Source organism: Haplochromis burtoni, unplaced genomic scaffold (genome assembly GCF_018398535.1).
Source record: "Haplochromis burtoni strain Fernald_Lab_line unplaced genomic scaffold, NCSU_Asbu1 Contig_18, whole genome shotgun sequence".
Taxonomy (NCBI): Eukaryota; Metazoa; Chordata; class Actinopteri; order Cichliformes; family Cichlidae; genus Haplochromis; species Haplochromis burtoni.
The window spans coordinates 4,031,985-4,046,847 of record NW_024582379.1 but is presented as its reverse complement, the minus strand read 5'-3'; the positions used below and the strand labels follow the sequence as shown (position 1 = coordinate 4,046,847).

At 41.3% G+C, this 14,863-nt stretch overlaps 1 protein-coding gene across 2 annotated transcripts in view; it reads left to right on the top strand.

The window, feature by feature from the left end:
• Positions 1-14,863, top strand: part of LOC102291280 (coronin-1C-A) — a 36,203-nt gene that overhangs the window by 4,886 nt on the left and 16,454 nt on the right. The window contains exons 1-2 of one of the 2 annotated variants that reach the window (XM_005916344.3): positions 484-637; positions 12,931-13,127. In XM_005916344.3, coding sequence (XP_005916406.1) covers positions 12,933-13,127 — 195 coding nt within the window. In that variant the 5' untranslated portion in view covers positions 484-637; positions 12,931-12,932. Of the gene's footprint in view, positions 1-483; positions 638-12,930; positions 13,128-14,863 lie in introns of those variants that run through there. The other variant, XM_005916343.3, reaches the window with a different exon arrangement.

Below are 14,863 nucleotides of genomic sequence, written 5' to 3'. Positions count from 1 at the left end.
TGTGTGTGTGTGTGTGTGTGTGTGTGTGTGTGTGTGTGTGTGTGTGTGTGTCCTTCTAATAGTATCAGCCAGCTTGCCCCCACTCACTTACAACTGGATGTGCATGCATAAAGCCAGACTATCCAGCTATTTTTGCCTCAGCCTCATGCCATATTATGAAATCCTCCTGGATCATGAAGGAGTTGCATTTGGCAGTTCATCTAAATGGGTAGTGAAATTGTGCTTTTTCTTAACATATGGTTGTAGAAAAATATGTATATAATAACCAGTATGTAGTAAATGGATAACAGGAGGACATAACGGCGTGCAATAGAGATTAAAATGGTATGAAGCTGCCATAAACACACAGTTTAGGAGTCATTTTCAGTAAGTGGGAACCTGAAGAAAGGAGGTGTGAGGTCTATGCTTGTGATTGGCTGTGAGCTGTGTCCTTCAAAGAAAGTAATCCACGCAGCGCTCGCCAAAGCAGCGGAGGGGCGGGGCCTGTGTCGGAGAGGGGAAAGAGCACACAGAGAGAGCGGCTCGTGTCAGCGCAGCAGCGGCTCCGGCAGAGGGAGGAGAAATCAGTTGGGATACGAGTTGGGTTTTGTGCTTTTTCATTCAGCTTTCGGAGATACTTGCATTTTCCTCTCAGAAGGTAGGTTAAAGATGATGTAGATTATTTAAGAATATTTCGTTTTTCTGCTTCGCTCTCTTAAATTGGTTGCGGCGATCTTCGTTTTTTCCCCTACACCCAACTACAGCAGTCCAGACACGAAAGTGCATGCGCTAGCTAAAATGAATCGGGACAGTCTGTGTAATGGGAACATTTTTTTTTCTCGGTAAAGCTAGCACTAACCGTTAGCGGCAGTTAACTGACATAGCTGAAAAACTTTCTAGCCCCTAGACAAAGATGATTTTTGTTCCTTTGGCTCTTGGGTTTAGAGGGAGGGAATGTGCCGTTTGTACGTTATGGATCGGGGTGGGGTAGCTAGCCATAGTGCGGCAGGAAAACTTATCTCCCAAACGGTAGACCCACATACGCCGAGGTGCAACCGCGCCCTGCCCCCTGGCATTCACTGCTGGCGTCATTGTAGTCTCTTTCAAACTGAACAATGGGCTCGAAAAAATATCCAAATGTTAAGTCTTTAATTCGCACATACAGTAAATTACCCTCTTCGAGTCCATTGTATTCACGCAAATGCTGCTAGGTTCAGAACTGCCCCACTAACACAGTGTTATGGAAGGGAAATGGGAAGGAGTCAAAGCATGAAAGTGGATGCACCTCCCAGTTGCATAGATTACTGCGTCCCCCCTTCTTCCACCATCACCAAACCGCCTCTGCTTCATCATACGTGGAGAGATGTATATTAAATGCAAGTGTTCTTTGGCTTGCAGTCAAAAACGGTTTATTGCCTCAATATCTTAATTAAGCTGCCCACAACTGGACCACAGATGTAATTAAATGGGTGTTGCCATTAATGAATGAGGGTGTTTTTTGGGGGGTGGGGTGGGGTGGGGGGGTGGACAGGAACATAACTGCGTTTCACAAATGCAGCTTCTCAAGCCAAGATCTTTCTTTTTGACTTCATTATATGGCCAGTACATATTCAATAAACAGGTGCACTGAACAGAGAAAAGCAAACGCCTGAACTAGAGATGATTTGTTTTTTGTTTGTTTTTTTTAAAGTGATTGAAAGCAATCAAAACAATACCACCATTGGAAATGATTTATTACAATTGTTGACTCCAAATCTGAAGGTTTTATGGAGATAATTAAATACTCAGTGCTGTCTCCTTTATTCCCATTTGGCAGTCATAAGTAGTCTCTGTAAAGAGTCACTAGTGACTGCATGAATTCCCAAACACTCTTTTGTGTATCGCTGTGTCTGTGCGCCACCACTGGCTCATTTGCTTGTTTATGACAATAGGGTAGTTTGAATTGTAATGACTGTGGTTAGTGTGCCAAAAGGGCAGCATGACTTACATACTTGGCCCCTGTCTTTAACTAGGTTACTCAGCTTCTATGTGTAATTAGCTCTGCAGTTGAAGGAGGGTCCCCCCTTCTTCCCATGTGCGAATCATGCTGTGGTCACAAAAGCAGGTGAAGGCTGACAGAGCGACCCTGAGGTCAGCAGTACTACAGCTCTACAGCTGTGTTAAGACTTGTTTGCCATTCCAGACACATCAACCTCTGCCTGTTGTGCTGCAGCACACGGTCTTGAGAAGTGGATAGCCTGCTTTCCTATGGCTGGGCTGAGAGAGGAAGTGGGTCAGGAAGCAGAGGGAAACTGAGCATAAGATGTGAGGGAGTGTTTGTTCCTATCAGCTGCTGCAAGGCGCTCTCGTGTGGGCTGTGGTGAACTTTCAAGTGAATTTCAAATATTGCGAATTATATGAAAGTAATATGGTATCCAGCATGTCCGTTACATTTATTTAATTATTGTTGACTTCTTTAAATCAAGCACTTCCCATCTGGTGGATTTTTTTCCATCTTTTTTCACAAGTAGTTGTGGCTTTTCAGGGAAATACAGAATAAGCACTTTCGGACTGAAGAAACCTTTACACGGTTCTTCTTTTTTGCTTGTCCAGAGGGCAGAAAGTAGGAAGTGTTAAAGTTATTAAAATCCCACTTGTGGAGTCTTTTTAGTGCCTGCATTAGGGTAGGTAAACCTACTTTCAGCACAGGAAGACCAAAATAAACAAGCTAAAATGCAACAAGTCATACAAAAAACAGAAAAAGCCATTGCTTCCATTTCATCTAATCTTCTGTAGCATCCATGCACTGCACAAAGGTGTAGAAAGAAAATCATGAAACCGAAATAGGAAGCATATATTTTCCGTGGTATGACTTACTGGTAGCTGTCCCTGGCCAAGGACCAGCACATGCCACAAAGTGTTATGTAGTAAATTTTCAGATTGGTTTTTAGATTAGATTATGGACTGCAGGCCTCTTTTGCAGTTTATCTTATCATGAAAACACTGCACCAAACACAGCGTCCTCCGTGTGGTCCTATTGGAGTACCCCCCCCCCCCCCCCTTTGCAAAACAAATCCTCTAGTTGGTGGACTAGTCCAAGACTTTGGCCTTATGTGTATGTTAGATGCTTGGACATCATCAGTTTCATGTGGAAAGAAGCTAAACATTGAGTCATCGATTTGGCCTCTGCATCAAAGACTCCATTCGCTTACATGCCTCTGTCCTGTCTATGCAAGATGTTATCTCAATTCCTACATGATCAATAAATTTCTTTTTTTTAAATCTGAGCACAGATACATGTAATTAACTACCTGCTTTGTGCAGTTGTGCTTGTTTAGACTGGACTAGTAGATAAGAAAAGGGACAGCTGGCTAAATCTATGCTGCTAATTGCGTTAGTCCCCATTGCTCAGACAAGTTGCGTCCATAACAAAGACCATGTTATGAAAACAAGCCAGTAGTCAGTTTGGCATCTAAATACCCTTTCTGTTGTGTCCTGATATGTTTGGCATAAAGTTTATTTTTTTTCTTGTGCTGAAGAATGAAGTTAAATCCGCAGTCCACTTTTTGTTAGTCATCTTCTTTACGTTTGTAATGAACTGTAGATGAGCAGTTCAAGCAGGTGCAGTCACACTAATAATACTGTTTTATCCATTGGTCTTTCCCACCACCACTTACAACATCTGTTGAAATGAAGTGGTGGTTTGTGCATTAGTCAGTGGGGGAGGGGAAGTATCTAATCAGGAAGAAGCAAGGAATATGCTTTGTACACTGAGGCGGTAATATTGAGCAGATTTTCTTTTCTGAGTTGAGGAATAAGCAGGTTTTGACTTTTTGTCCGCTTTTCATTTGGCTTATCATGCAGATTGTCTCATGGGAAAAGGAAAATGTCCATACAGATAAATGTAATCCTACACACGAACACCAACACAAACTAGGGTTTTTCCTGTTGTGAGTAATTTTCTAAGACTTTAAAGTGGTTCCTGTTAAACCTTGACTTCTAAGTAGGATAAGAAGTTTGGGATTTAGTCCTTAAAGTCTTATAGAGCAGAAAGTGATAAAGAGTTTGGATGAAGGGCTAAGCTTGAGCACTCTGAGGCATGGCCAGTCTCATGTTGAACACGCAGACGTTTTCTGACACATTTGTTTCTTATGTCTGGCTTTAAGGAGTCTGTTTTTTTTTTTTTCTCTTATGAAACGAGGAAGTTGGAAAACAGCCAGGGTCAGTTTTTTCTTAAACATATTAAACATAGGATCTGAGGTATGTGATCGCAGCTAGTAATTAGTTCTGTGCTGCTCTTGGGTCGTAAATCTAAATATATTTCTATGGCTGAACAATATGGGAAAAAATCTTGTCGCGGTAATTCAAAAACGTTTTGCAAAATAACACAAGCAAAATAACACAAAATAATATCTTAAAAAGCAAAAAGGTTCTGTATCATTTCATTTTTTTCAATTGTTTTTAATAGATTCAAGAACAGTACTGCTCCAGTGAAGTGGGCAGTGAGGCTCATATATGGCTCAGAGCACAAGTCTGGTTTGGTAGTGAAGTATGGCACAGCTGTTCAGATAGCTGGGAATGTGCTGTCTGAGAGAATTGTTTATGACCAGTAGGTAGTAGGCATCGAGGGTTGGTTACTTAAATCCAACATTTTTGACTCCCTGTACTGGCGTCTACATGTATTTACATGCCTTTGTGGGGAAAAAAGGTAGAGTATGCAGTGCAAGCTGCTCTGCTTCTTTGGCTACGTTCACACTGCAGGTGTTAATGCTCAATTCCGATTTTTTTGATCAAATCCGATTTTTTTTTTTTTTTTTTGGTCTGCTTGTTCACACTACAAATAAAATGCGACAGCAAATGCGCTCTAGCGTGAACGCTCAAAGAGGCCCGCATGCGCAAAAGAAGACGTCACACACAACACTCTGGTTTAGACCCAGAGCAAACAGTATTGTTTGACTGATGGCCCTTAATATAAAGACTTCTGACTTTACGTTTCCCAATTTTTGCTTTAAGTTATTTACATAATAATGTAGTTAACCTAATAATTATCCTTATTGCTGTTTTAGAGGAGCGGTGCTTCAAAGGATAGTTGCAGATTTCTGTCAGAATCTGCAGATTATACAGTACAAATAAAATGTTCACGTTTCTCCAACGTTGTCTTCCCAATAGTATCACTGACATCTACACTGGATGGCCAGGAAGCTTTCGCAATGTCTTCTCCGGCGCTGATAATTGGCATCTGTCTTGCGTCAGTGATGTAAAAGATGGATTTAATGCGACATGACCGTTCAAACAGCAGTCGCTTTCTAAAACATCGGATATGTATCGGATTCAGTACCACATACGAAAGTGACCCAGATCGGGTTTGAAAATATCGTATTTGTGCCGTTCACACTGTCATACCATGATCGGATATGGGTCGCATAGGGTCCAAAAAATCGGATTTGATGCGCTTTCGCCTGCAGTGTGAAAGTAGCCTTTGTCACACTTAAACGGTCTCCACCTCCTGGTTTTAGCTCCTTTCTTCAGGGAGTCACCACCAAGAATCATATTGATCTCATACCATGCCTATCATCTTCCTCTGTTACACCAATCCTCTGCATGTCCTCCTTCATTAAATCCATGACTTCTTTGTGGTCTTCCTTTTTCCTGCCTGGCAACTCTTCAATATATTTTTTCCAATTTATCCACCATCCGTCCTCTGCACATGTCAAAACCATCTCAGCTTTGATTTTTGAACTTGCTATTATCTGGTGAACCTTTCCTTTCACTCCTGTTGCTATTCTTTTGTCACAAATCACCCCTGACACTTGTCTACACCCTGCCTGCACTCTCTTCTTCATCCCTCTTGTGTATTCCCCATTGCTTTTGATGATTAAACTCATCTGTCTTCACTACTTCTACTCCTTCTCATTCACACACGTTCTGTCTTGCTTTTGCGGTCTTTAATTCCTCTTCTCTCCAAAGCATACTTCCACCTCTCCAGGCTTTCTTTCAGCTGGGAGGGGCATTAAGCCAGTGTATTCCTAGTGCCAATCCCAAACCTAGATAAATGGGAATGGTTGTGTCAGGAAGAGCATCCAGTGTAAAGTTTTGCCAGATCAAATATTGGTTAACAATGGTTAAAACATCTGAACACTACATAATTCCTCTGACCCTTCTTTTCATCAATGTCATCATCTGTAGTCATTTGGTCTTTTATCTCACTCACACTCTTAATGTGCTGGCGTCCACAGCTGCACTCGAATATTAGCAAATGTGTGGCTGCTTTAGTGCGGATTGTAGTCTGTCAAAATGTGGGTGGAATGAGTTCTATAGATTTTCCATTGAAGTCAATGTACAACAGTTACAGTCAATATGCAGAATCAAGGAAAGCCATTTTATAATTATTTATTTATTTTTAGAGTTTTATCACTCAGTCCTTCTCATTTTGTCTACAAACTGTAAAAGAATACAGCTGCTTTCCTTAAAACACTATCTGTGTAGTGTTTTCTATGCTTACGAATGAAAGCACAGATTGGGGTCGGAGAGAGGTGGGGGGAGAAAAAGAACTAGGCACGTTATCTCATTGTTTCAAAAATTGCTGGAATGTAGCTGGACTCTGATTACAATAGTGGTCCGTGGCCTTGGTTACAGGAAGGGGATTTAGGTGGCGTCTCATGCGGTCTTGGTGACAAAAGGCAAAAGGCAGCCAGCGTGTGAAGAGCAATGAGGCGACATTGGCGGGTGGGTGTGTGTGGTGTGAGGGAATTTGAGTGTGAGAAAGAAATGTCTGTCCTATACTGACTGTTACTAAAGGTACAATATGATACTCTTTAACCACAAATACAATCCCATGCACCTTCCTCTCTATATTACCACCATATTAGTGTGTCATTAGTGTGAACCTGCATGGATGGCTAGCAGTGACCTGGGCTGAGTTTAACAAGGTGGCACTATTTGGTAATTTAAGAACTTTACATGAAATTAGTATATTTTCATTTTTGATGTATATTGCTGTCCTTGGTTTGGTGTTAAACTTCATTTAAAATGATCTTAGAACTAATAAAAGTAGTTAAACTTTAACTTCTTTATATCTGTTGACTAGAGCAGGGCGATATGACCAAAAATATTTATCATGATATACATTTGAAAATTTGCGATAACGATATAACTGACGATATAATCGACACTAGACAAAATACTTTACAACTCACCAACTTTATTAGTGCAAAAAACCCCATCAAGGTATTACCGTGAATGGTATGATATGGCCCAGCCCTACTGTTGACATGCTGATGGAAAAGAAAGTAGGTTGATGTAATTCATATGCAGCTAATAAGAGTATATAGTATACAGCAGTTTTCCATAATGACGGTTGGTGACCGTTTAGGCTCTGTCTGTAATTCCGCTCTAATTCCGCTGCCCCTCCCTCTCCAACATCAGCTCATCCTGATTTGTCGCTGGGATTTTCATGTTATGTCACATCTTACTCACCAAGCAGCGACCACACTCTAAAACACAAAGCAGCAAGTGCAGTTTTGCACCCTGAAAACGGTGATTAAAAACATATAGAGCCTGGAAGTGGATTTTTAACTGATATATATTGTTTACTCTTGATTTGAGTTGCTTTGATTTGATTCACAAGAGGTTATATTTGAGTTTCAGCACCATAACAGAGACTCTTTACTGCAGCTCTGTCTTTACAACGGTGCAGTTATGTTTGGTAATATCATTGTACGTTAGTTGTGTCAATGGGAAACCGGTTGTAATACAAATGGGTGTTGACAGATTGAGGTGGCCTATGTTTTAACTGAAATGTGTGAACATAACTGACTGTGGCAGCATGAGATGTCTCCTGTCACTGAGGTGCTGCCACAGTGGATGACTGTTTTATAACACAAATTAAAGGGGGCCATTTATATTTCCTTGGTCAGTGGTCACCCACTCTCGTCATTGATGAGTGACAGAATATATGCAGAAGATAAATCGGTTTCCGCACAGCAAAATAGCCCAGCACGGCAGTGTGGAGTGACTCTCAGTCTGAGGGCCCAATCTAGCACCGGCCCAAAGGAAAACCTTGGTTTTAGAAACTCTGCTGTTCCTAAAGGTAGTATTGTCTGTTGTTTGATACTGGTTACACATGACTGGAATACTGTTCAATTGCTTAACAGTGTCAGATGTGAGTGCAGTTGAGGAATACAAACAAGGATGTTAAAATCTGTGTCACACTGGTGCTACTCCTGTTGGTAATTTCCTCGGGGTGTGGGCCCTCCTCCTGTCTCTGCACATCAGGCTCAGTGCTGCTGGCTCAGGAGGCAATAAGGTACATGGGTCTGCTTTCATCTTATTTGCCCAAAATATTTTTATTTATTTATTTTTTCTTGACTTGGGGCTGAATCAGTGAACTGTAACTCTCAGGAGGCTATCATTGAATACACACAGCATTTCTCCTGGGAGTGTCTCCGTATCACTAACGTATGACTGAAGCTGTCAGTCCAGTGCCAAGCCTTTACTGCCTGAACACACAGGCCCCGCTGATTTTACATGCCAGAGCCACTTAACACTAAATATCTGCAGTTTGAAGCTGTAATCAATTTAACTATTTAGAAGCTGTTATTTGAGAGTTCTTCTCTGTTTTTGTGTTAACTTTTGCAGTTTGAGCAAATAAGATGATCAATCTTTGAGTTTGAACACATTCAGCACCATGTGCGCTACCAAATGAGGAAAACTGGTGTGGTCATGGTTGCTTTATATGTGTATTTAGAACCAAGCAGATGACGGCGTTCTAAATGGACCTGACATAACAGATTTTCTGCTTTAATAAATGGCATGGCTGGATAACTTTTTCTTTTCAGTTCAGCTGTGACACTACTGCTGCTTTTCTGTCCTTCCTCTTGTCAACACCTGAGCTTGGCCCTGGTGACATTTCCCTTCAGTGAGATCAGAGACACTGGAATACGTACCTCTTTACACATTACACAAAACAACTGAGTAGAAATGCCAAACCCCCCCCCCCAAAACAACTGAAGAGGAATAATAGCAGTGAAAACATAACAAATAACTGGTGATTAACAGACTTGATGTATAAATCGTGTACATGAAGTATGCGACTTATTTGTCACACACATTGTCTTGTAACAAACTAGCACAAATGGCTGCCACACTTCTAATTATGGACTTACACTTTTGTTCCTATTTTCCTGTTGTTTAATGGCTCCCAGCTGAAGAGTTGTTTCCACTGACTGTTAATTAATTGATCACTAGAGAAAGTCTGGAGTTTGGAGCATTTCAATTTGAGTCAGAATGTAGTAAAAAACTAGTGAGAGTCTTGCTTTTTATATACAAGTGCAATACTTCTGGAATAAATGTAATTCTAGTCTGCAGTGAGTATAGGAGGCTCAAAGTTCTTTCGAAACTGTGCCGTCTTCCTGATTAAATGTTGTTGGGACACGTCACTACCACACAACGTGGCCTATTCACCATGACCCAGTGTTGTATTATCAACTGCCACCCCACCCAGTCTGCTCGGACCTGCAGCGTGTACACTGCCCATCCCTCGTGATTAAGGTTGCATATCCAATCTAGAAAACAGTGGATCAGTCTGGTTTCATTAAGCATTTGTAGTGTAAACACTTCTTTCTCAAAATAGTTGCATCACTTTTGGGTAGCTGGGCATTACATCAATAATGTAATACTGGGCTTTTCTGCTGCTTGATTTGCTGATGACAGTGTGGCAAGGACTCTGGCTTCTGGTATTTCAAAACTTAGCTGCACCTGATTATCCTGATAGGTAGGCTTGCTTTAAGTTTTCAAACAAAAGAAACTCCACTTAAATCGTCCACCAGTTTACATTTAAGGTGAAGAATCAGCCCTAAGCTAATGCTTCACTTTGTATCAGCAATGCTTAAGTAATTCCTGAACTTTAGTGGTTTACCTTGACAGTGTTAGCATAGGTAAAACTCCAAAGACACCGCTGCATCTCATGTTTTGGAGATTCCGATTGGTGTGGTTGTGTTGCAACATCTCCCTCTGCACAGTCTGGGACTCTTTGGGCCCCTGTACTGATCTGTCATTGAAATGGCTGTTAAAACCATCACAATCTTGCACGTCTTGACAGCTGCGAATACCAAAATGGCCTTTAGACTACATTGCAGGGACTGTTGGCGTGTGTCGTGAGGATTGTACTTACAAGAACAGACTAGCTGCAGTGTAACACGGGCCATGGCATGTGTAATTCTGTAGTGATCACAGGGAAATAACTGTTGGCCAAATAGCAAGTGAAACTAATCTCACATCTGAGGTGGTGCAAATAAAGCAGATTTGATGGATAAATTGCTGTTTATGTGGATGAGGCTTTAGTTTTGGCTGTGTCACTAAATGGAGCTCAGTCATGCTGTGTACCCATCAGTGGAGGTTTTCTTCGTTGCGTTGATTTGTGCAGAAGCAGGCTGCCCACCAGTATGTTGTATGGAGGGCAATTTATTTAAAATGAAATGACATTACAAGATTTTTTTTTTTCAGGCTCACAGTGGATATTAAGTTTTTGTTATGCATGTAAGCATAATTGTACAGTACAAGCAACATGTCACTCACCACACCAAAATGATGCTTTTGACATCCCCCCCCCCCAAAAAAAAACTCTATGCAGGTAACCCAAGTATGAATTCATTTTTGTGATCATGTACATGCTCAATCACCACCGCCACCACAAAAAAGCTAAAAAAAAAGTGAGTTTAAGCCCTCTCTAAACACCTGCTGTGCACTCTTTGTTCATTCCAATATTCATACCATATCCTGACCTCAAGCAGTCACGCCATCACGTCTGATTTGTCTAATTCATATGGTGCACATAGTTTATTTCCACTCATGTGTTTTTGATCTCTCTGCACAGAATAAAGTACAGTCAGTTTGACTTTAGAATATTTCCTTTAACTCCACAAAGAGAACATTTGATGACCTCCCCTGTACCCTTGACGATAAGTTTTGACATCTCAGTATATATCAATACAGATGGGGTTTGACGACCATATGAATGATTTCCGGGTTTTTCCAGGGTAGTCGGATAGGCACAAACCACCCTCACTAACTTCTGATGAACACCCAGTCATTTTGATCTTTAAGCAGGCTGAAATATGACAGAAACCTCTTGGTTGAGAGTTCAAGGGCACATGTAGGCTTTTATGTGATATGTGTTTTCATGTGTCAAGGGTTTCCTTGTATTTGTTAGAAGAGATGCATAAAAAAAGGACAACGTTAAAATAATAATCAAATTATTCACCTGTAATTAAAAGAGCTACGGGCAAATAAAAGCGTGCAAATCTGCCTCATATTTTGGTGTCATCAGCACATTTTCCTCCAGGGAGGCATCTGATTTCAGTTTCTACTGACATGCAGCTATGTGACAAACAAAGCTGTACAGGTATGCAAACAAGGCTTGCCTATCACAAGTTTTTCCTGTAAAGTGTTGACCCAGATTGCGATCGCCTTCCTGGAAACCCCCCCCCATTTTTTTATTTTTATTTTTTCCTTCTCCATTTTTGACACACATGAAAAGTAATTATAGCTCATTATATAAGGTTTTGTGAAGTTGCAGAATAATTACCTTTGGTTATCTTTGAAGGACTTCAATGTAGTTGATTAGTTCTGGAAAGAGCTGATCAAGTTTGAGTTTCCTACACCAATGCACTCCTGAACCAGATAAATGTAGGGAGGACTCCTCCCTGTTTTGAGCAAGATTACAATTTGAGATTAAAAATGTAATTCCATTTTTGAACAAATTAGCCTCTTTAGGTTTATAATAACTTATTCATTCTACTAGTTAATGACATTCTATACTTGTTTTACGATAGATAAGGGCTGTTCGGACACTCCCACTGCTCAACAGGACGAACTTCCTGCTTGTGTTGTGATCCTTGTCCTGTCGGAAACATGCCACACAAGTGTTTCTCGCTCATAGTCACTCTTTCCTCCTTGCTCGTTCACTCTCCTCCTCTCTCCCCGTCTCTCTTTCTCTCTCTGCACACAGTGGAAAACCTCCTTCAAAACATGTCTCACATCCTGTGCCATGCTTTAGTCGTGGTGATTCAGGCTTTGAAACTGTTCCCATGTCGAATATTAAAAAAATAGAATAAAGGAGTCCGAAACCCACCCAAGAGTGTTTGCCTATCTATAGGTTTTGGTAAGATTGGACCTCATTCAGTTGTTTGTCTGAAGTTGGATGGCTTTCCATTATCTTTGGAAGTGGTTTGTTATTGTAGGCAGAGCTGTGGAACTTGAAGCTTTTGAATGAGCATGTTTTCCAGAGTGCCTTTGTCTGCCAACAGATTGTTGTCTTGGTAAAGATTTTAGCTGAACCAGCCACAGAGTCTGTTTTTGTTTGGATTGGGTATGTCCTACTTTTCCCTCTTAGAAGTGGCTCTTTCTAAAAGTGTGCCACAGATACATGCTGTTAGTATGTCAGATGTTTAATGTTTGGCACAATGGAAGATTTAGGAGGCGCGACAGGAGTTACAGCTACCCACTGGAAATAGTTTGAAGTCTTTAAAATCTCATGAAACACATTCTGTTTCACAGTACCTTTTTGGAAGTGCTTACCTGACATTAGCGAAACCATGAAATCACACCATTGTATTTCACTGTAGCCTCCTCACATTATTTAAAAAAAGGTGATAAATCTGTCAATCTGAAACATGCATGTGACAAACTCCTCTTTCTGAGGACCAAATAGATACAAGGAGACTGCATAGCGACAACTTCAGACTTTTATCAAATCTCTAATGTTCTCAGTCTGTAATCACAAATGTGCTGAACGTTTTCGTTGGGTGTCTCACCCTCTTGAGGGGTTCACTAGTTCACATACTCTACATTTGTGTTGGTGCATATTGCAGTTGCGGCTTGTGCAAACCTCTGCTGAAATGAATAGGTTCAACATCACAACGGCAACAGTGTGTCTTTAAATAAATGTGCTCTCTGCCTTTTTTTTTTCTGCAGATATGAGACGAGTTGTACGGCAGAGCAAATTCCGTCACGTCTTCGGCCAGGCGGTGAAGAATGACCAGTGCTACGATGATATCCGGGTCTCAAGGGTCACGTGGGACAGCGCCTTTTGTGCAGTGAACCCCAAGTTTGTCGCCCTAATTATTGAGGCCAGCGGTGGCGGAGCATTCCTCGTCCTCCCTCTGCACAAGGTGAGTTTATTATGTGTTGTGCGCCCTTTGGACTGGGCTGGGGTGTGCAAATGGAGTGAACTGAATGTGTAAGCATGGTTGCATCCACTTTTAAAAAATCGTATTCTTTATCATACTACATGATTTCAGTGCTCCCTGATTATATTTTGAGTAATATGAATATAAAGTTGAACTATAAACCTTTGGATTAATGTTTAATGGTGGGTTGTTTCACACAAGCCACGCAAGTACAATGCAAGCTACACGGTCTCCTGATCCTTGCCTCCATGTTGATGAGTTTTTGGATGTAAACAAATTAGCAGGGTACATGCCTCCCGTTTGTTTTTACCTTGTGTCATAATTAGGTCAGTTAAGGCGCAATAGAGGTCCAATGTCCTGGCATGTCCCACAAACCTCTTGGCTGCTGTTATGTTTGATAGTGGTGAATTGCTGCTTGCTTGTGTTTATTTGTCAGCGTCAGGTAGTGGCCAAGTAGCAGGCCCTGACATAGAGTGACATAAGCACTGCAATGCTGTTGACAGATCTACCCTGGATCTGTAATTAGTGTACACCACTACACTGCCATGTCATATGAGCTAGCCCTGGCACTGGAGACTGGATCCTTAGGCCTGTCATCACACAGCTTAACACCTCTCAGCACCTCATTCAATACAAAGCTTGTACTGGAGGTGGGCTGCGAGCTCGAACCGGTTCACACTCCTCCTGGGTCCTCCTCTTTCTGTGTCTGTGTACTACTGAGCTTCCCTTTGCATGCCATGCTGCAGTACAGTAATGGTGTGTCTCCTGAACAAAGTCTACTTTCACTGCTGAATTTAAAAAGTTTACAGTGAGGTCTTTCTGTACAGCGAAAACCTCTAGGCAGTTTCCTCAATTGAGACTTTCAGATCTTCCCACGTATTTTCTTGTAACCCTGACAAACTAGTCCTTCAAATGTGAGTCTTTTCTTCATAGAGCAGCCCATGCTTTGAGGGCCTGGCGCTGAAAGGGGAATTATGTTAGTTAAGATTTGTATGTATGCATGTTAAAGATACTTTGACATGTATTTGTGCCACCAAACCTGTTTTACAGATAACCATAATGGGAAAAGACGGTTATTAGAACCTACAACTAACATAAAGATTTAAGCTTCAATTATTATTATTTTTTTCCTTTTAACTTCTATTTCAAGTCTTTATGACCTTACTATTCTCAAATGATTTTTTTTTTTTCTGACAAAGCAGGTCCATCTGGAAATCTCAGTATAGCCTCAGCTGGCAATGCAGGTCTCAAAAGTGGGACAAGTCTGTTCTTGCGAATTGTATGACTAGACTGCAGAGCAGTGGATTGGTATTAAAGATTTGATCTCTGCACTTAACGCCATTGCTAAAAGACTACATGGAAAAAGCTATTTCTCAGTTATGAATGGATTACAAGTTTAAGTTTTGTGTAAATGAGCCTGTTTTTCTATGTTCTCATTTATGCAGCTCTGTGGATAAAACTCTTGAGTTACAGTTTTTTGGGTCTCATTCCACTTTTTTGGAAGGGTGCACATCCCCTCAGTGTCTTCAACCTCCCTCCCCTTTGGATTTCTAATTTGAGGGTGCATCTGTGCGGCTAACCCATCTGCCTGTGCTGTGTGGCTCCTAGTCTCTACGGGAAGCCAGCTGCTCTGGGCCTTTGTCCCAATGCTTACTCCCAGTACAGCCCTTTGTCATTACTCCACTTATGGGGGGGGTGCAGCAGGGGTGCATCGGGGG